We start from the raw sequence: 20736 nt of genomic DNA on the forward strand, positions 1-20736 counted from the left end.
CTTCATCCTGGCAGAACTCACAACAGTAGCAGGTATTTGTTAGAGGCAGGAAATGCACAGCATGAAGCTATGTGCAGTCCTAAATGGCTCAGGCCAGGTCAAACCTTTCAAGTTCAAGGTAACAGTGCCTTGGCCTGGCCTTCTGCTTCCCCAAATCTTACCAACTCACTCTTCCAGGATTCACTGGAAGACGATTTTACTACGCCTTCCTAGATCCTTGGGATCAGAGCGGATCTATCTGGGATCACCCCCCAATTCAAAGGTTCATTAGGAAAACCGATAGGACTTAGCATTTAGTCCCATTTAATACAGCAAAAGGACGCAAATTAAAATAAGCACAGGGTATGTGGGGTGAAATCTGGAGGAAATAAAGCACAAGCTTCTAAGAGGCCTTTCCCAGGGGAGTCACACTAAATATGCTTAATTCCTCCAGCAATGAGTTGTGACAACACATGTGAGATGTTGTCCACCAAGGAAGCCCATCAGAGATGCAGTGCCCAGGATCGGTACTGGGGGCTGGTCCAACAGGCACCCTCTGTCTAGCGTGTACCAAAATCCCAGAGTCCCAGAAGGAAAAGAGATGTTCGAGTAAGTCATAACGTTTGCAAAAATGGTCTGGGCACAGTGAACCACTCTGTTCTGGGAATGACAGGAGCCTTTCTGACATGTAAGTTCCTCAACATCAGCCAAGGGCCAAAACAGGACTCTTGAAGGATAGCAGTCTCATGTTTGCCACGTGAACTCTCTGCACAACGGCCAGTGTGCGAAACGGGGTCCTTGAATGGTATCTGATCTAAAAAAGCGGAGCATAAAACTTAAAATTAAGCATACTTCTTAGCAGCTCCGACCTTCAACACTGCAATTTTCACTTGTTGGTAAGCACTGACCAAATCAGAATGTGGTTTTTTTTGTTTTTTTTTTTTTTTTAATATAAATGTACTTTTCAATATGAGCAAATACCTCTTTGTTAATTTTGTTGGTTTCTGCCACCCGGTCGGCCAGTACGGTGTGCTGAACTGGAGGTCCTGGTATCGGCTGCATGGCGATCAGCTGTATCTTACTGGGAACCCGCCGGCTGGCCTCTGAGGACCGGGAGAGCCTGTCCACGTGCTCAAAGATGGAGGCTGACGAGTGCTGCTCGTTCCCTGAACTGGGCGGCGGTGGCCCTGGAGCAGAAGGAAAAGCAAAAGCATAAATAAAGCCATCCCAAAGAAACAGCAAATAATCAATCGTGACGCTGCATGGTGTCAAAACTTGCCATGTTTCGTCTAACGGCATCTCAAAGTCTTCAGGAAGGAAAGAGAGAGGACAGGAGCTGCTTAGTCAGTCACTAAGCAACTTGCACAACTTTTAGAGGAACACTGAAAGCAGCTCTGAACTTCCGCTATCAGTTGGAATGATAAAAATTTAGCTACCAGGGCAATTATACTGATAGAAAAACAAGAGAATAGGGAACAGTGGACATGCAGGTATGTGCTGGTTAACAATGAACACATCTGGAAAATTACAGAAAAGTTATGAAAGAAATTGAAGAAGACACACAAAAAATTGGAAAAACATTCCATGCTCCTGGACTGGAAGAACAAATATTGTCAAAATGTTGGTATTACACAAAGCAATCTACATATTCAGTGCAATCCCTATCAAAATAACACCAGCATTCTTCACAGAGCTAGAACAAACAATCCTAAAATTTGTATGGAACCAGAAAAGACCCTGAAAAGCCAAAACAATCCTGCAAAAGAAAACCAAAGCTGGAGGAATCACAATCCTGGACTTCAAAATACATTACAAAGTTACAACCATCAAGACAGTATGGTACTGGCACAAGAAAAGACACTCTGCCCAGTGGAACAGAATAGAGAACCCAGAAATGGACACACAAACATATGGCCAACTAATCTTTGACAAAGCAAGAAAGAATATCCAATGGGATAAAGACAGTCTCTTTAGCAAGTGGTGCTGGGAAAACTGGACAGCGACATGCAGAAGAATGAACCTGGACCACTTTCTTACACCATACACAAAAATAAACTCAAAATGGATGAAAGACCTAAACATAAGAAAGGAAGCCATCAAAATCCTAGAGAAGAAAGCAGGCAAAAATCTCTTTGACCTTGGCGGCAGCAACTTCTTACTCAACACTCCCTCCCTCAGAGGCAAGGGAAACAAAAGCAAAAATGAACTACTGGGACCTCATCAAAATAAAAAGCTTCTGCACTGCGAAGGAAACAATCAGCAAAACTAAAAGGCAACCGACAGAATGGGAGAAGATATTTGCAAATGACACATCAGGTAAAGAGTTAGTTTCCAAAATCTATAAAGAACTTATCAAACTCAATACTCAAAAAACAAATAATCCAGTGAAGAAATGGGCAAAAGACATGAATAGACACTTCTCCAAAGAAGACATCCAACCGACACATGAAAAAATGCTCAACATCACTCATCATCAGGGAAATACAAGTCAGAACCACAATGAGATACCACCTCACACCTGTCAGAACGGCTAACATTAACAACTCAGTCAACAACAGATGTTGGCAAGGATGCGGAGAAAGAGGATCTCTTTTGCATTGTTGGTGGGAATGCAAGCTGGTGCAGCCACTCTAGAAAACAGTATGGAGGTTCCTCAAAATGTTAAAAATAGAACTACCCTACGACCCAGCAATTGCATTACTAGGTATTTATCCAAGGGATACAGATAGATAGGCTGTTTCAAAGGGGCACAGGCATCCCAATGTTTATCGCAGCACTATCAACAACAGCCAAAGTATGGAAAGAGCCCAAATGTCCATCAACGGATGAATAGATAAAGAAGATGTGGTATACATACACAATGGAGTATTACTCGGCAACCAAAAAGAATGAAATCCTGTGGTGCCTGGGTGGCTCAATTGGTTAAGCCATCTGACTCTTGGTTTGGGCTCAGGTCATGATCTCATGGTTTGTGAGTTCAAGCCCCACAATGGGCCCTGTGCTGACAGTGCAGAGCCTGCTTGGGATTCTCTCTTTCCCTCTCTCTCTGCACCCCCCGACTCACTCTCTCTGTCTCTCTCTCAAAAATAAATCAATAAACAAAAGAAAAAAATGAAATTTTGCCATTTGTAACTACGTGGATGAACTAGAGGGTATTATGCTAACCAAATTAGTCACAGAAAGACAAATATCATATGACTTCACTCATATGAGGAATTTAAGATACAAAACAAATGAACAAAAGGGAAGCAAAACTAATATAAGAACAGGGAGGGGGACAAAACATAAGAGATTCTTAAATATAGAGAACTGAAGGTTGCTGGAGGGATTATGGGTGGAGGGATGGGCTAAGGTAAGGGTAAGGGGCATTAAGGAAGATACTTGTTGGGATGAGCACTGGCTTTTATACATACAGGATGAATCACTGGAATCTATTCCTGAAATCATTATTACGATATATGCTAACTTGGATGTAAATTTTAAAAAATAAAAATAAAGGGGCGCCTGGGTGGCTCAGTCAGTTAAGTGTCCGACTTCGGCTCAGGTCATGATCTCATGGTTTGTGAGTTCGAGCCCTGCGCTGGGCTCTGTGCTGACAGCTCAGAGCCTGGAGCCTGCTTCGGATTGTGTCTTGCTCTCTCTCTCTGCCCCTCCCCTGCTCACACTCTGTCTCTATCTCAAAAATAAATAAAACATTAAAAAAATTTTTTTAATAAAAATAAAAAAGAATTCTCAAGGCAAAAGAAAAAAAAATTAAAATAATGAACACATCTAGTCTTTCAGTTCTGACACACAAAGAAAACGAAGTTGAAGAGCCACAAAAAGAAAAAGTTGCTGCCGAGAGGGAATTTTTCCCACTTAAAAAAACAGGAGTGGTACCCTTAAAAAAGGGGGATACTACATGGCATGCATATCTTACTACATTGATCTTTAAAAATTTTTTTTAACGTTTATTCATTTTTTTTGATAGAGCATGAGTGGGGGGGGCGCAGAGAGAGAGGGAGACACAGAATCCAAAGCAGGCTCCAGGCTCTGAACTGACAGCACAGAGCCCGACGTGGGGCTCGAACTCAGGGACCGTGAGATCATGACCTGAGCTGAAGTTGGGACACTCAACGGACTGAGCCACCCAGGCGCCCCAACATTGAACTTTTCAGAAAAGTAACCAGAACTTCAAAAGAGAGGGGTGCCCCGGTGGCTCAGTCGGTTAAGTGTCCAACTTAAGCTTGGTCATGGTCTCATGGTTCATGAGTTCGAGCCCCGTGTCTGGCTCTGTGCTGACAGCTCAGAGCCTAGAGCCTGGTTCAGATTGTGTGTCTTCCTCTCTCTCTCTGCCCCTCCCTCACTCACACTCTGTCTCTGTCTCTCAAAAATGAATAAGCATTAAAAAAAATTAAAAAGAAAACAGAGACCGGATCTTAGTAGAATGGGTGATTTTCTCCAATTTCTTGCATTTTCTCTAGTGGGGATTTTCTCTAATGCATATGACTTTGGTAGTAGATATAATCCCAATAAACTTTACTTTTCAAAAGGCAAAGAGAGAGATGCAGAAGGGATGAAGAGATGGGAAGAGCTTGATAGAGGTACTTAGATACACTCCCTCTGCTAAGCCACAGTTGTCCCCTGAACACTCTGGACAGTGCTTTACAATACACGACCAAGAGGTCACAAGAAGGAGCGAGAGCGTGTGGAATCTGTTTTAATGCACGCACATCAGTGGTGTGTACGTCTTTGTATTTCCTCTCAATTTGAATTATATCCCACACGATTAGAAATGATTTATAGAACTGTGAATGAATGACGCCTCTCTAGCAAGGGAGCATCGTTATCTGGATTCGGGCTATTCTCGGGCTTTCCTTCCCTGCCCTGGGCCCAGAGGGAGCCTATTTGTGCAACACAAGCACAGCCGGCACCACCATTCATCCTGTGGCAGCTACTCAAATTGCAGGCACAAAGCCTAAAAGGGGGTAATTAGCTTCGCCAGACAGGCTAGCCTTGCTAACCCAAACTTTCACAGTAACAGCAAATGTCACAAAGGGGAACCCTTTAAGCTACTGACACTTAAAGATGAGACGCTTTCCTCCAGAAGGGTTAACAGACCGGGGCACACAGATGACAAAAGAAGATCACCATTCCCCGACTTCCGTGCTGTCTTCCTGCCTGGGTACCTCCGAGCTGCAAGCCTATGCCTAGCTCCTGTCGGTGCCCTCTTCCAGTCCCCAGCTGTGGTCACGGTTTGGCACAATTCACCAACTGCAACCAGACAATATATGTATGTGTATATATCTGTAACGGGGATATACTTTTTTAAGTGTATTTATTTGGGGGAGGGGTGGGGAGGGTTAGAGAGAGAGGGAAAGAGAGAGAACCCCAAGGAGGCTCCAAACCATCAGTGCTGAGCTCGATGTGGGGCTCAGACTCATGAACTGTGACATCATGACCTGAACCGAAGTTGGATGTTTAACCAACTGAGCCACCCGGGCGCCCCATAACTTGGTTATTTTTATGTTTGCTATATATTGTACAAATAAAAACTGCATGGACAATAATGACCAATGGAAGGTACAACTGGATACACAGAGATTAATCTGCATGAATATACCTTAAGGTAATAGGAGATATTGGATTAAAATCCATTTATATTCAAATAGAAAACCAAAAAAACTGTAATGATAGAAATTAGAGTATAGGATAATGTAGACAAAGCAGGACGACAGGGGAAAGAACTATAGGAAGTGCTGAAATGGTGAAGCTATAAAACATTTTTAAAGAATATTAATTTCATTATCTGCAGGTGAATACAAAGTACACTATCGCTAAGGCCCGTGGCCCCCATTAGTGTCCTGGGAGGCAGGGATCACATTTCTGTCTTCCTCTTCCTCCCATTCTAGCACCTCACCAGCCACAGGCACTAAGCACAGATATGCCAAATGCAGGACTAACCAACCAGTCACTTCAACTAAGTTTATAAAATTTTACCCCACAAAGGCATCCGGGAATCTGCTTCAATGAAAAGAATTCTAATCTGTGAATTTAGTCATTCTATGAATGAGTGCTCCACAATTCCTTGACAAACTTTGATGTGATAGGCAGTCAAAACAGTTGCCCTGCAATCTCCCCCAAATTATTCATTTGCTTTGCAAACTCCGTAGCAACGCCAAAGGAGGTATCGGCTTAGCTCCAACTGAAACTTCTAGAAGTCCATTCTACAATTCAGAACTTGTGGAATTCTCATGAACGAAGTGCCAACTACTTAAAAATCACATCCTTGGGGCGCCTGGGTGGCTCAGTCGGTTGAGCGTCCGACTTCAGCTCAGGTCATGATCTCTCAGTCTGTGAGTTCGAGCCCCGCATCAGGCTCTGTGCTGACAGCTCAGAGCCTGGAGCCTGTTTCGGATTCTGTGTCTCCCTCTCTCTCCGCCCCTCCCTGACTCAGGCTCTCTCTCTGTCTCAGAAATAAACATTAAAAAAAATTTTTTTTTTTAAATCACATCCTTGCACACACGTTTCGCAGTCCTTACCTACTCAGTGGATTCCCGATGACAGAGGAGGAGGGACACAACATTAGGCAAGAACACCACAATGGTGGCACAGTACCAGGCTGAATGCCGTTGCCTTCACACGAGGAAGGTGCATCGTCTCCCTAGCTCATCTCTCTCTTCACAGCTCTGCTAAAGGGAACCCGTGGTAACAATGTGACTTACTCTAAAACCACAGTAACTGTGAACACAATGACATCTAAGTAACCTCCTAAGGGTCCATAGACGGTCATATATATGCATCATGGTCTACCCACCTTCCAAAAATAGTCAGCTGGGCAGGGGATAAAGCACAACCTCTAATAGACCAAAATCAATGATGCTCTTTTCTCAGCCACCATTGCAGTGTGGGTCAGAGGACTTGTGACATCCATCGCAAGTCTTACCAACGAGTCAGAGGCCAGGGCACCTGCTGTGTTAAGACAGAACACTGGTCCCAGGGCAACATGGAGGAGGGACCCAAGTGGTTCTCAGGCAACTATGACTTGTCACAAAAGAAGGACTTTTACATGAATCACAAAATAATTCAAAAGCTATGTTAAAAACTCACAATCCTTGGGAATGCTAACTGGTGCAGCCACTCTGGAAAACAGTATGGAGGGTCCTCAAAAAAATTAAAAATAGAACCACCCTACAACCCAGCAATTGTACTAATAGTTATTTATCCAAGGGACACAGGTATGCTGTTTCCAAGGGGCACACGCACCCCCCATGTTTATAGCAGCACTATCAACAATAGCGAAAGTATGGAAAGAGCCCAAACGTCCATCGATGGATGAATGGATAAAGAAGATGTGGTGTGTATATATATATATATATATATATATATATATATATATATATATATACACACAATGGAGTATTACTCGGCAATCAAAAAGAATGAAATCTTGCCATTTGCCACAACGTGGATGGAACTAGAGTGTATTATGCGAAGCGAAATTAGTCAGAGGAAGACAGATATCACATGACTTCACTCATATGAGGAATTTAAGATACAAAACAGACGTTGGGGCGCCTGGGTGGCTCAGTCGGTTAAGCGTCCGACTTCAGCTCAGGTCACGATCTCACGGTCCGTGAGTTCGAGCCCCACGTCGGGCTCTGGGCTGATGGCTCAGAGCCTGGAGCCTGCTTCCGATTCTGTGTCTCCCTCTCTCTCTGCCCCTCCCCTGTTCATGCTCTGTCTCTCTCTGTCTCAAAAATAAATAAACGTTAAAAAAAAAAAATTACAAAACAGACGAACATAAGGGAAGGGAAGCAAAAAGAATATAAAAACAGGGAGGGGGACAAAACATAAGAGACTCTTAAATACAGAGAACAAACTGACAGTTGCTGGAGAGGCTGTGGGAGGGGGAATGGGGTAAATGGGTAAGGGGCATTAAGGAATCTACTCCTGAAATCACTGTTGCACTACATGCTAACTTGGATGTAAATTTAAAAATAAATAAATTTTTTTTTAAAACTCCCAATCTTTTCTGTAGGGTATTTAAGTTCTATGCAAGCAAAAAAATACCTTCATGGTAGCTTTAAAGAAGTAAACAAGATCTTTCAAGCGAAGTGATATTTGTAGTGAGAAAATCATCTTTCTAAAATATGAAAATAACGTACAGATTGTGGCGTCTCTTCAAATCATAATGGTGACATCTTAGCTTCCAGAACTCACAACATCTAGTGTACTTGCCTCCTTCCACGGACAACTCAGTCCCACACCTGACATGCTTACTAGTTGGATTTTGAGTACGTGTTGATACTGATATTTGATTTTTGTTAGCCACACAGAAGATACTGGTTTTAATACTGTTAGTAAGGAGTTAAATGCAGGAACTAAAAGCAAGATTTTCTCAGATAAGCAATGAACAGAAACTGAGAAACTCCAGAACTGATTCTTTTTTTTCTTTTTCCCTCTCAAACATTTCCTTCCTAGAATCAAAATTAGATTTTAGTTCTGTCTGTCTGAAACAGGGCACCTGTTACCATGGTGCTTAAATAACTTTTACAATTCTGTGAAACTGGATCCAAAGAAAAAACTCTTCCTTTATTCTAAGGGAGTTTTCTTTAACATCAAAAAAGAGCTGGAAGGAATCTCAAAAATGAGCTAGTTTAGTCCTACAGAAGCTCCAAAGGCTAAGGGACTTGCAAGGTCACCAGCATGACAATGATAGATCAGGCCCTCTAGCTTCCATCTAGAATCTGTTCATTTATAGAATATGGTTCACTCGGTACTGCATTTTGAAACAAAGAAATTTATGACGGCAAATGTTAAAGTATAAAAATTACTATTAAAAACAGTATCCTGGGGCATCCCAATTTTCTTTGCATTACTGAAACGGCCCTGAAATATAAATAAAACTCCAGCAAATACAACAGCTGTACTAACACATTTACTTAACAGAATCTCTTAAACTAAAGCCAAGCTACCTTGCCATCACACGAAAAAATGCTCCTAAGTCTGGTTAGACCTGTGGGCTTAGTTTTGTCACGGAGCAAGAGCTCCACGTTCATGTCTTTGGGACGGACACGAAGTTCATTTCATACCTGGCCTAAACAACCACAGACTACAGATTCAAATATGCTACGCCACCCGATTGCACCGAATGACCTATAGGAAGAATGATCTAGGAACAGAACCAAATATAATGCATTTGGACCCATGATACATAAACGACTTTCTGGCAGTGGCAGCTGGGAAATACTGGAACTGGATCCTAAGAAGGTCACTAAATCCTGGAGGTAGTGTTTTCGAGTCTGGTTGTAGTTTGATTTCCTCTTTGTTCTTGGGGGAGGCAAACCATTTGGACTCTCCACTAGAATGGAACATGGCTATGAACTTCCAAACGTACTTGAGTGAATCCCTAACCTCTAGCACAGTCCCCCGCCTCCATCCAGACACCAGTACCACATCAGACAGTGACGGTCGATGCTGAGAAACTCACCATATGGATAACAAATATTCCACTGCAGATTTTTTTGTTAAATGTTTAGCATGTGAAATAGCATAAAACCTTATCCTACTGGAATCTCCTAATTACTACAGTTAACGTGGAGAATGGGAAGAATCACTGACCGCTCTGTGGGGCTCTGTGGGGCTGGCCATCGTTCGCCGTTCCTGGCGTCTTGTCTCCTGCATCCCTCTCACTGGACTCCTCACTTACGGTAGAGTCAGCATCTGATGGAGAAACTCTACAGACACAAAACAAACACAAGCATTAGGAAAAAGAAAGAAAGGGAGGGGAGGGGAGGGGAAGGTCACATTAACTTAGGTGTGGAAGGCAGCCTTCGAGGCAAAACAGACAGAAATGAGACCGTCCAAAAAATCATCTACAAGGAACACACACTCACAGCACACAGTCCCCTCGTGAAGACAGTATAACAGGGCTTATATGGCTCAGCAGGCTGTGTTTCAGCAAATACCAGGAAACTAAGTGCCACACTGGAGGATGGTCCCTCGGCTACCAGGGCCCTGGCCTGGCAGTCTGGGTCCAGCAGAGACTGTATCAGAAGATCTGGGGTTAAGGCCCGGTTCCAGGTCAACTGAGACTACAGAATTCCTAGGAACCCAGGGTGGTCCTGAAGACACCCCAAAGAACCCCACAGCTTCGGCAGAAGCCAACACTTATAACACAAAAGCAACAATCACTCCTGAGATTTGATTCTACATATAAAGAGCAAGGATGTCAGAGAACCCAGGCTGCACCAGGCTAATGAAAACCCTTAAGCAGTTAGTAGCCCTTCTCTGTGTGTCCCTAAGGGATGCTGAAATACTACCTTAACCACAGACCACTGAAATGGTCTAATGTGACTAATGTTTAGAATGGTACTACCAAGGGAGGGGGAAAAAAAAACTTGGCAAAATTATACTAACGTTTTTGACGATCTTTAATGATTTGATTTATTCTTAGCCTGCAAGATAATTAAGCAAGTAACATCTCTCTACATAATTCGCTTTCTTTTGTAAAGATCACGTTGTAACATCCATTAAATTCTTAAAACTAGGCCAGAACCCCCGGGGTACGTTTTCTGATAAGTCAGAAATTGTGACATCGTTTCAAGTGTTGGTATGATCACACATTTTTCTCCCCCTCTTAGCAGGAGATCAAGATTTGGAGTTCAAAGCTTCAAGGAGGGCTGATAATTTGAAGCTTCCATACCGTGGCGTGACCAGGCTGAGTTCTACAGTCAACTGCATAAAACCTGATCCTGATCTTTGACCAAGCTCCAGCCCTTCTCACAGGATCAGAGGGTGAAAGGGGGACTTCCAGGCGGCGTGTTAACAGGCAATCCTCCGTGCACTTTGCTTTGATAGGAAGAATGGAAATACACTGGGAATGGGGAGCTGGGCAGGGGGGAGGTGGTGCGGAGCCCATGGAAACACGCTAACGAGAGAGACAACAGAGACGGCTGGCGAAAAGACAGGCGAAGAAAGGAGGATGCGATGAAAGTCACCTGCAGACAAAGCTACCAAGTCATAGCCAGCCTCTGGCATAATGTCAAGGGCAAAACCAATATGGACTGAGTGTGTATTATGTGTCAGGCATGTTTTATCTAGGACTTCTGATATCATGTCCTGAGGGCCTAGAATGACCCACCCCAGAATACACACACTTGAGCTAGTCAATACCTCACCAAGTCTCAGGGGGACCACCAAACCACGAGAGGCAGCGATTTATAACGCTAAATACTTGAGAAAAGCGCCTGGCCTCCTATGGCAGTCCACCGGAGTGGATCAAGAGCCCTTGGGTTCGTTAACTTTGGGCAAGCTGGCGCCAGTCTCCTGGGGTTCCAGACCCAGGGAATACTCACCATCAGCTCTTCTGACACTGGAAACTGACAAACTGAAAACAGAAACATGCTCTGAGATAGAGAACAATACAGAAAGCCCAATAAGAACCTTCCTCGGTGACGGACGTTCTTGGAAGCGATCTTTGCCTTGGGGCTGGGCACATCTCCGTTTTCAGAGGGTGTGGTGTGATCCTTGACAGGTCCCGGCAGTGGTGCTGGCTCATGAATAATCAGTATGTCGTCTTTATTGTGCTGACCCAGATGCTGCTTCGCGAAATCAAAGCCCTTCACGCTAGGGATCTGCAACTAAAACACACAGACACACCCAAGCGAGAGAGTCAATCTGAAGTCCGGGGACTGTAAAAGGGGATTGTGAGGGCCGGCAAGACTGTGAGTGCCAACTTCCGACCCGAGATCGTGCTTGCCACCCCACCAATCTAACTGAACAAGCATCTCTAAAACATCAACAGTGCGCACAGGGCTGTTTATACCTAGAGTTGGCAGAAAAGACAGATACTTGCGAAAGATGAAAGAAGATTATGGGACCAAATATCTAGACCATAATACAAAAGACGCTGCAAGACAATACCTGGCCACCATCACAGTAGCATGATCATGTGCTATGCAGTGGATTAGATGGAGACAGTGGCACGGGCGAGATATTCTTTATCGAGAAATGGAGACTGAGGCCGGGATTCGCAGGACAGGAAGAACTTGGAAATAAATGCAAAAGGGCAGCTACACAGAGAATGTCCTAAGATTGTGTCAGGGGCCAGAGAACACCTGAAAGCTGGGAAGAGAGCACATCAGCTGCCCTAGAAGGGTCAGAATGTGGGGACAGAGAGAAGGCTGCCTAACACCAAGTGCCAGTTTCTAGAGCAGAAAACCACTAAGCATTTCTAAAGAGGCAGATTTCCAAAATCCAAGCAGACAGGACACAAAGAGACCAATTGGGAAGTAATGAACAATTCTAAAGACGAGGCAGAAGGATCTGGAAGCCAAATATAGACGCAAGAGGCAAAGGAGGGAAAGCAGCCAGTGATAACTTGAATGACTTATAGGCAGGCATCCTGAACAGTGGAAGGCACATTCGTCACGAAAGAATGCTAACCTGAGGAGATAAAAAGACAAGTTTCACTTCAGACACGCTTCAGATTGGGATAGCAGGCAACGCTCCAAAGGAGAAGAGCTTGGTGTCACTGGACATGGACGATGACAGCTTGGGGGAGATTTCCGGCTGGAGATAGGACTTGGAGAGCATCTGTACAGAAGATGACGTGAAGGGGTCCTGAGATATTTTTAAAGATGGAAACAGAGTCTGTGGACAAAATGCTGGGTAACATCTAATAGTTTGGGGCTCAGAGGAAGAGGCGAGGGAAATAAATAGGTGACTTTCAAAGAAATAAAAGAATTTGTGAAGTCTAACGTAATAGAAGGCAAGGGGATAGAGAAGTTCTAGAAAGGAGTGGCCGAAATAAGTAATGCGGGCACAAAGAGAAAGGAGAAAGAGGTCTTTGAAAAAGCCCAGCTCTCACATTGGTGGATGCGGAAGTCCTACCTTAGGTACGTGGTGTCAACACCAAACCCACAGCCAACACCCCGTGGACCTGCCATGACGGAGTCCACGCCTCAGCTCCCAGGGCTGCGCTAACACAGGAAAAGAGCTCAAAAGTATATAGAAATGTGGGCAATAAAGGTGAGGCACCCTTTGCGGTGACACTGAAAGTGTCGGGGGTTGGGGGGAGGCATTATGTGTCATTAATTGGAACTTGAAGAGTATAGGAAACTAAACTGCGTTTCAATAATTGCCCCACGGGTCTCCTTGGGAGGAAAGCCACATGCACACCAAAGCCCTTGGCGAGGCTGTATTCCTAAAGAGAGTCCATCAGTCAAAGACAAAGGCCAAAACAACCTAAGGAGTTATTTTAGACAATGGGCTATGTGTAGGAGCAAAAGTTTTGTCATATTTGTGCTAACTTCATGCCAAACGAGTGACAACACCAAAGGCTTACATCTGTGATCTCGAAGGTCTTTTTAGCACTAAAAGTCTACAATCTGTGACTAGAAAGGAAGTAGTCGGTAATAATGACTTATTCCAGCAGAGGGGGACAAAACTTACTATAAATGTAGTTTACAAAGCTGTTGCTTGGAAACAAGAGGCAAAGACCCGGTGAGGCTCTGTTTTCTAAATTAATGATCCCGTGTGACCAGAGCGGACTACTCCACCACAGACGGGGGCTGTTCGTGAGTGTGCCTGTGGTCTGGGCATCACTCTGGTTCCCCTTTCCTACCTCCTGTCGTAAGAGTCCTTCCCTTGCTTTTTACCCCTGCCACACCTCCTGTTAGTTCCATAAACAAACTGCCTCTAAATGGAAGAATCACGGCTATAATCAATAGTCACTGAGTCAACCCCATCAACACCATTTAGTAAATCTTGGTAAAATCTTCTTTAGTGTACTTCCCAGTAAGAAAGTAAATGCCTCTAATGACCAGGAAACAATCACTTTTGCAAGGTAGACGGTCAGCTTTAGAAAAACTGAAGGAGGAGCCACAGACTGCCTCCTCCAAGTAAAGGTCTCCAAAGTGAATAAAGGAAAAAATACAAACGGCACTGCCTCTGTGGTCCAGTCTGTGTACCCCAAGTCTAGGGATTAATACTGGTCACCTACCCTGACAAACTCTCAGAGTTCGTGCAAGAAACAAGCACATGTATATGTCAAAATGCTTCATAAATGTCTAAGTACCATCCAGGTGCAATTGACAACATCGCTGTTGCTATTGGCTGATGAAATGTCAAGCAGTTAACAGAAATTGCTAAGTGTTCTCAGGTGTCAGATAAAAGCTATAAAGTTAGATACAAAATTTTCTAATTCAGCACCAAGATATGACAGGGTAGACCCTCCATAAATATTTGATAACTAAATGAATTTTATTTTTTTTTTATTTTTTTTTTTTAAATTTTTTTAACGTGTATTTATTTTTGAGACAGAGAGAGACAGAGCATGAACGGGGAGGGTCAGAGAGAGAGGGAGACACAGAATCCGAAACAGGCTCCAGGCTCTGAGCTGTCGGCACAGAGCCCGACGCGGGGCTCGAACCCACAGACCGCGAGATCATGACCTGAGCTGAAGTCGGACGCTCAGCCGACTGAGCCACCCAGGCGCCCACTAAATGAATTTTAAAAAGTCATTTGGGGCTCCAAACTTACTGGATCTTGTGGGGAACCAAGGAAAGGCCCTGCCGGCTCACTGTTGATTCCCACCAACGTCTTCGAATATATCCATTAGATCTTGCACTACTTACAGGCAGGGTGAGTCACCACCTTCAACAATAGAAATTTGGCAACTAACCTGTGCTTCTGCACAAAACAAAAGCTACCTTAGAACACACAAAAGGAAGAAATTAGAGGAAACCTTGCCCACCTATGCAATTAGCTCCTTTTGTTTTATCCCTACTTTCCAGAATGCTTTTTTTCTAGTTTTTCCATTTCTTAAAAACAAACAAACAAACAAAAAATCTAGAGTTAAGTCTGGCTGTATTGTGTCTCCGGCTTCCCCATGCAGAATAAGCTTCAATCAGTATTTTATAAAAGAAGAGCCACAATTAATTAGGGCCTTCAATATTTCTCTAAGGACCCATTATTTCTGAGGAAAGATGGCTCTCTTTTGTTCCATCCCTCTTTAATATGTCACAGAGGGGGCAGTCCCCATTGTCCGTGCCCCACTGGAATACGTCGCCGACGAGTCAGAGAGGGCTGGTAAAGCAGGTCAGCCAAAGAATAGGAAAGATGCCTGATGAATTTTAAAATGCATGAGCCATAAATATAATACGACCTGGGTGGAACAAGACAGAGCGAATCCCCAGTTCTCCGGTTAGCCTGAACCCCTGGGAAGGAGCAGTTAAGATGACAATAGAAACCACAGAGCAAACCCCAAACGTGCCTGAATAAAAATTTGCAGTCTCGCAGACCGCAGCACTGTCTATGCATTTCTTATTTGGTGGATGTGATCTGTGAAAAGTCACCACGGTCGCCATGCTGATTCCATTCAGAATGCGAAGACAAGGAGACGTTACCACCGTCTGTCCCTGCTGCAGCCCTGGGACCTCTGGTCACCCTGCAGTCTTGGAGGTAGCAGCCAAGTGACAGCGGGGGAACTGAACTCCCCACAAACTAGGTGCTACGGGGTCCTTGCAGAGAATCAAAGAGCAACCGCAGGGGATGAGAGGAATTTGGCTGAGATGGAAGAAATGCCCATGAAGCTTCTCTCTTCCATCAGCTGTCCACACAGCCTTCCACAGTGGTCGTTCCCGGCATGAATATGTTCAAGCTGTTCTCCCTGCTGAAAATCCATCACTGGCTCCTCACTACCTACAGCACCACTGCCAACCCCTGATCTGTCCTACAACCCCTCCCAGCCTGGCTCTTGCCTACCGTCCCCTCAGTTTTTCCTGTGCCCTTCCATAAACCTTTTCTCCATCGTTCCTGACAGATGGACCATTCCCTCCACCTGAGCCCACTTCATCTGGTTCATCTCTTCAACCTCTGAGCTTCAGCCCCAGCATCACCCCTTCCCAGAGGGCAGAGGCAACCCACTGCCCAATGGGGTAGCTGCCCCTCCTCCCTGCTTCCGTGGCAGCCTGGACAGACTTAGGCTGCAATGTGTCAGTGTCTGGGTCACTTGTCCTCTCTTACTAAAGGCCTCGAAGGCAGGGATTGCATGTCATCTGGGCTTGTGACCCAGCCTGGCCCTGCTTGGCTCAGAGCAAAGGCTGGGTGTTGGGTGAACGGATAAGCAGTGACTGAAGCAGCTCCCTCTGGCTGCCCACAGGTCAGGAACCATGGTCCCACGCCAACAACAGAGTATGGACTACCCCATCAGAAGGAACAAGCTTCCGTGGGATCAGCAGCATCTAGCCAATGCCATCCATGTCTTTAAATAGAGCCTCAAACAGGGCGAGGTGGGTCCAAGCTGCAGTTTTTCTGATACCAGTAAAAAGTGATGGCTTTGGGCTACACATTAAAGAGACTACAGAAAAAAGAAAGATATGGGTTAGGTTTGTTTTTTTTAATTAGTGGAAATAAAAAAGGACCCTGTCTCCAAATGTAACAGAATGGTCTCTCCCACTTATCATATGTCAAAACGAATCCACTCCCAATCTGAAGAGGTTTCCTGCTCATTACAAGGGGTAGTGGGTGTGGACTCTTGGTCAGCACATTTATTGTTTCCAGATGTTTGTAGCTCTGAGATTTGCTCGGGGGATCTAGGGGAGTAGCAGTGCAGCAACATCGGGGTGGGGGGGGACAGGGTGAGCACAAGAAGGAGAAAGAACTCTTGACGTCACAGGGGAAGCTGGCATCTTTTCAAACTGTCCCAAGGGATGGGCTAGAGGCCCCTCACTACTGCCACGTAAATCTTAGAAGAAACAGTTGTAAAGTAGAGATATTTGTTTCTAAACTAAACACAGATCATCCTTTTCCTATCATAAACACGAGACAAGACCTATATAGTGGGTTCCTATGCCAGCAAAACAAAGACCACGCTTCTGAAATGTCACGGGGCTTTGGCCCCCCTTCCAGTGTCAGAAGACACTCCCTCAGGGGTCCTCTTCATGCAGGAGACCTTCCTACAAACATGCCGTAAAGGGCAACTCCGAGGGCTGGAGGTTCTATTTGAAACTCTGTCCATTTGATTTATAGCAACATCTGGGGCACGAAAATATTTCAGAAGTAAAAGTAGGAGAAGGAGAAAACTTGGGGAATATCCTGTTTTGAACTCAAGGGATGTTGTCCTCTGACAGTTGAATGAAGGAACAGATGACAGATGGGCTTCCATGGGGAGTGTTTATGTTGGGCAACATGGAACATGAAAGACCTGACGACATAACCATCTATACTTGGTAAATCTCTCTGTAACATTACTCTTTCACCGGAACAAAAACATTTCCAAACCTACTGTTGATCTTAGTACAATGAAATTCACGCAATGAATGATTCAGCACATCAAGCATTTTTTCCAGGTTTTTTCCAGGCCACTACCTCGCCTAACAACAAAACAACCTTAGCACACTATGTAAATAATAAATGAAGACAGGTAATAAATAGAACCTTAGTGTATAAAATGCTTCCAATACATTTGTGCGCCTGGGTTAAGCGTCCGACTTCGGCTCAGGTCACGATCTCACGGTCCGTGGGTTCGAGCCCCGCGTCGGGCTCTGTGCTGACAGCTCAGAGCCTGGAGCCTGTTTCAGATTCTGTGTCTCCCTCTTTCTCTGGCCCTACCCTGTTCATGCTCTCTCTCTCTCTGTCTCAAAAATAAATAAATGTTAAAAAAAAAAATTTAAAACGCTTCCAATACATTTGATAATCATAAGCTTCTAACTTAGTCACGGCTTTGCATTTTAGTTAATTCATAAGAAAAAAATACTTATTTTTTTTCTTTCAATAGGTATAGGTTTGTCATGGGCAGCGTTTCTTACAGCCAAACAGAATAAATTTCAAAGGCTAACAGGCAGCCCTTTATTTCTTCTTGTTCTGCCTCTTGCTTGCTTTTTTAAATCAAACTTCTAGAGTCAAATGAGCCCTCTAAATGTGTGAGACGCACAGAGGGTGTACATTCATAAACACAGTAGACGGACTACCATTTTCCATTCCCTTGGCAATGGCTAATTGGCACGGTGGGCTAGACGTGTGCAGCTACTGACTTCTTCTTGGGTATTTGGCATGTTTTTGCTCAGAAAAGATCAACCAAAACTAGACACTTACTAAGAGTCAATATCTTTGCTCTGAAACTGCTATGTGACAAACATTGCAGGAACCACTCAAACATAAATGTGAGAACTGCTATTATTATAAAAACTAAATTGAGTGCTTTGGAATGACATGAAAAAGATGTTTTAAAAACACTGCTGTCAAATTAGGGGTAGGTGAATTAACTCCAAAAGATGGCAGACTTGGAGTGGGTGTTGAAAAAAATAATCTAGAGAATTCTGCACTCAGGTTGCTTGCTCTTCTCTAAAGAAACCCAAGCTGGAAACAGCAGCTGATGCATTAGAGGTGTTATTTCTTACAAGAAAAACCACACAGAATCTTCTCAGTAAACCAACAATCCCAAAAATAAAATATAAAAGAAAAAAAGATTCAGAGTATATCAAAAGATTGGCAAATAAGAACCCACTTGTATATTTAAAATGTTTAAGGCATGCAGTATCATTTTTTAATGATTACATGATCTTAATCAAAGTGGATAGTGGACTTCCAATATGGTGCATGGAAAATAAACTGTCTAGTGAGGCCGTGTATGAACGAAATTGAGATACAGATCTGAGAAACCCTCCCTTAGCTCCTGTTCTCTGAAGCTATCCAGGGTTAAAATAGATCAGAATTCATACAAAAATGGATGTGATCTTTAATCATCTCATAAATAAAATCACACAACCTGGGAGCTTATAACATTCCTAAGCCTTGATACAGCTTCATCTTCTTGGCACATATTTAATTCTAAGAAGAAACGGGGTTCCAGTAAGCAAATATGAGGCAAAGGGATACCACCGTTAAAGCCACAAAATGTCCCTAGTAGCTCCCTCTCCTGTCTTTCAGTATCAAGAGCCTGAACTCAGCCTACCCTAGCCCGTAAGACGGCCTATGTGAACACGGGGCAGTTACGCCCCTTACCTTCTGACGCTGCTGGATGTTGGCCACCGTGTCAGGCTGGAAGTCCAACTTGTCCGTGCGGCAGAGTTTCCAGTAGAGGATGATGACGATCACCGTCACCACGAGCACTGGAATGACCACACCGACAATGACCCAGAGGTTGCTGCTCTGGGACTCTGGGGACGGCCTCTTCACTCTGTCCAAGGCTGCAGACAAAGAAGACAGGTCATTCGCTAATTCTGCACTCGTTTACTGGACAGCCCTTCTGTAAGGAACACGAAGAACATGCCTTCTTCTGTGAGAAACCTGGAGAGTCCTTGTCGTTTCAGGTCAAAACAAGTAGTTGGAGGCTGTGATCTCCTGATGGCTAGAAACATGACTCAGTAAACAAACACAACACAGCCTGTTACGTCCTCAATGCATTAGCGACCACGGTGACATAGGTGACGTGTCTAAAGGAACATGGCTCATCTGATGGCAGAGCTAGGTTAATTCCAGGTCTCCTGACTTCCAGTGTGTCCCACCAGCTCCACTGTAACCTCACTCTAGGAACGCTTCCATACTAAAAACCAGAAACCCCAACAAGTAATCTGTGAGCATCGCGTTAACTTCCTCACCTGCTTCTCCCTCTAAACCCCTAAAGCAAGATTTGAGGTACCAGATGTCAATTTCTAAATTATGTGAAATCCCACTTACTTATTCCAAATCTGCCACTCCTCACCCTCCTGACCACCCCAACCACTGCCAAGCCTCCCATCTGACGTGATCTTGGAGGGATAGGCTTCAACCCCTCTGCCTTCAATTCCTTCACCAGCTCCTTTCCCTAACCTTGTCTCCTGATCCAGGGCCCTTGACCTCTTCATTCTGCACCCATCCTCTCAAAGGTCTCAGCTCCACTCAAAGCTCAGGTTCCAAACACCCGACAACCCAAACCCAAATGTCCCCCTCCCCTCTGCCCAACCTCCTCATCCGTTGTGATCACTTCCTAAAGACCTCTCCATGACAATACTAGTTTCCTCCCTTTCTAAGTTATTTTACTCTGGTTACTGTGGCCTTGCAAACGGTACCTTACTATATTTTAAAATGCATTTTATTACATAAATGTGTTATCTTGACATACGGCGCCACTCCACTCATTAATATGGTCATGACTCTAAGTCTTGTCTCTTGCAATACATTTCAGTCTCCACAGGCACGGGCTAAGTCTTACGCTTTTTTCATATCCTATAATGGTTAACATGTGCTATGGGATCAGAATGTTTCTGCTCAAAGATGTAACAACACAAACATTCCCGGTGCTGGCTTAAGTGTGGGTTTAGGCCCTGAGAGGGTGACAAGGGAAGGGAGCGAGCCCTCTGAAGCACACGCACTATGCAGAAAGCACAAATGAGAGAGCACAGGCTATGCGAGAAGTGAAAAAGAGGACAAAGTGTTAATCTTATTTTTGAATTTGACCTGAATATAGTCTATATATGTGACTCATTTTGCATGAAAACAACTGACCATACGGAAAGAGTGACAGAATCAAACCAAGGAGCTGGGACAAGTGGATCCTCTCCTTGGATCTCACCTAGTAACACCGTGGGGGAGGCACGGATTCACCAAATGAGGCCCTGATACCAGGGTCTATGGCTGCCCTAGGGCCTGACGTTGGCTGAGGCTTCCAATCCTAGGATCCTTACCCTGTGGATTTTAGCAAGAAACTGAGGAAAGAGATGTGCAAAGAGCAAATGGAAGTAGTGGGAAAGGTGCCCGTACCATATCGCGATCGATCTTTTTTCAAAAGTG

General features: G+C 44.3%; 1 protein-coding gene across 1 annotated transcript in view; it reads right to left on the reverse strand.

Moving 5' to 3' along the window:
- Window positions 1–20736, reverse strand: part of KIAA1549 (KIAA1549 ortholog) — a 168563-nt gene that overhangs the window by 45043 nt on the left and 102784 nt on the right. The window contains exons 13-16 of the mRNA XM_053896747.1: window positions 18970–19154; window positions 11407–11603; window positions 9583–9698; window positions 961–1166 (exon numbers count right to left, since the gene is read on the reverse strand). Coding sequence (XP_053752722.1) covers window positions 961–1166; window positions 9583–9698; window positions 11407–11603; window positions 18970–19154 — 704 coding nt within the window. The remainder of the gene's footprint in view (window positions 1–960; window positions 1167–9582; window positions 9699–11406; window positions 11604–18969; window positions 19155–20736) is intronic.

Source organism: Panthera pardus, unplaced genomic scaffold (assembly GCF_024362965.1).
Source record: "Panthera pardus isolate Hobbes unplaced genomic scaffold, ASM2436296v1 HiC_scaffold_8, whole genome shotgun sequence".
NCBI classification, from domain to species: Eukaryota; Metazoa; Chordata; class Mammalia; order Carnivora; family Felidae; genus Panthera; species Panthera pardus.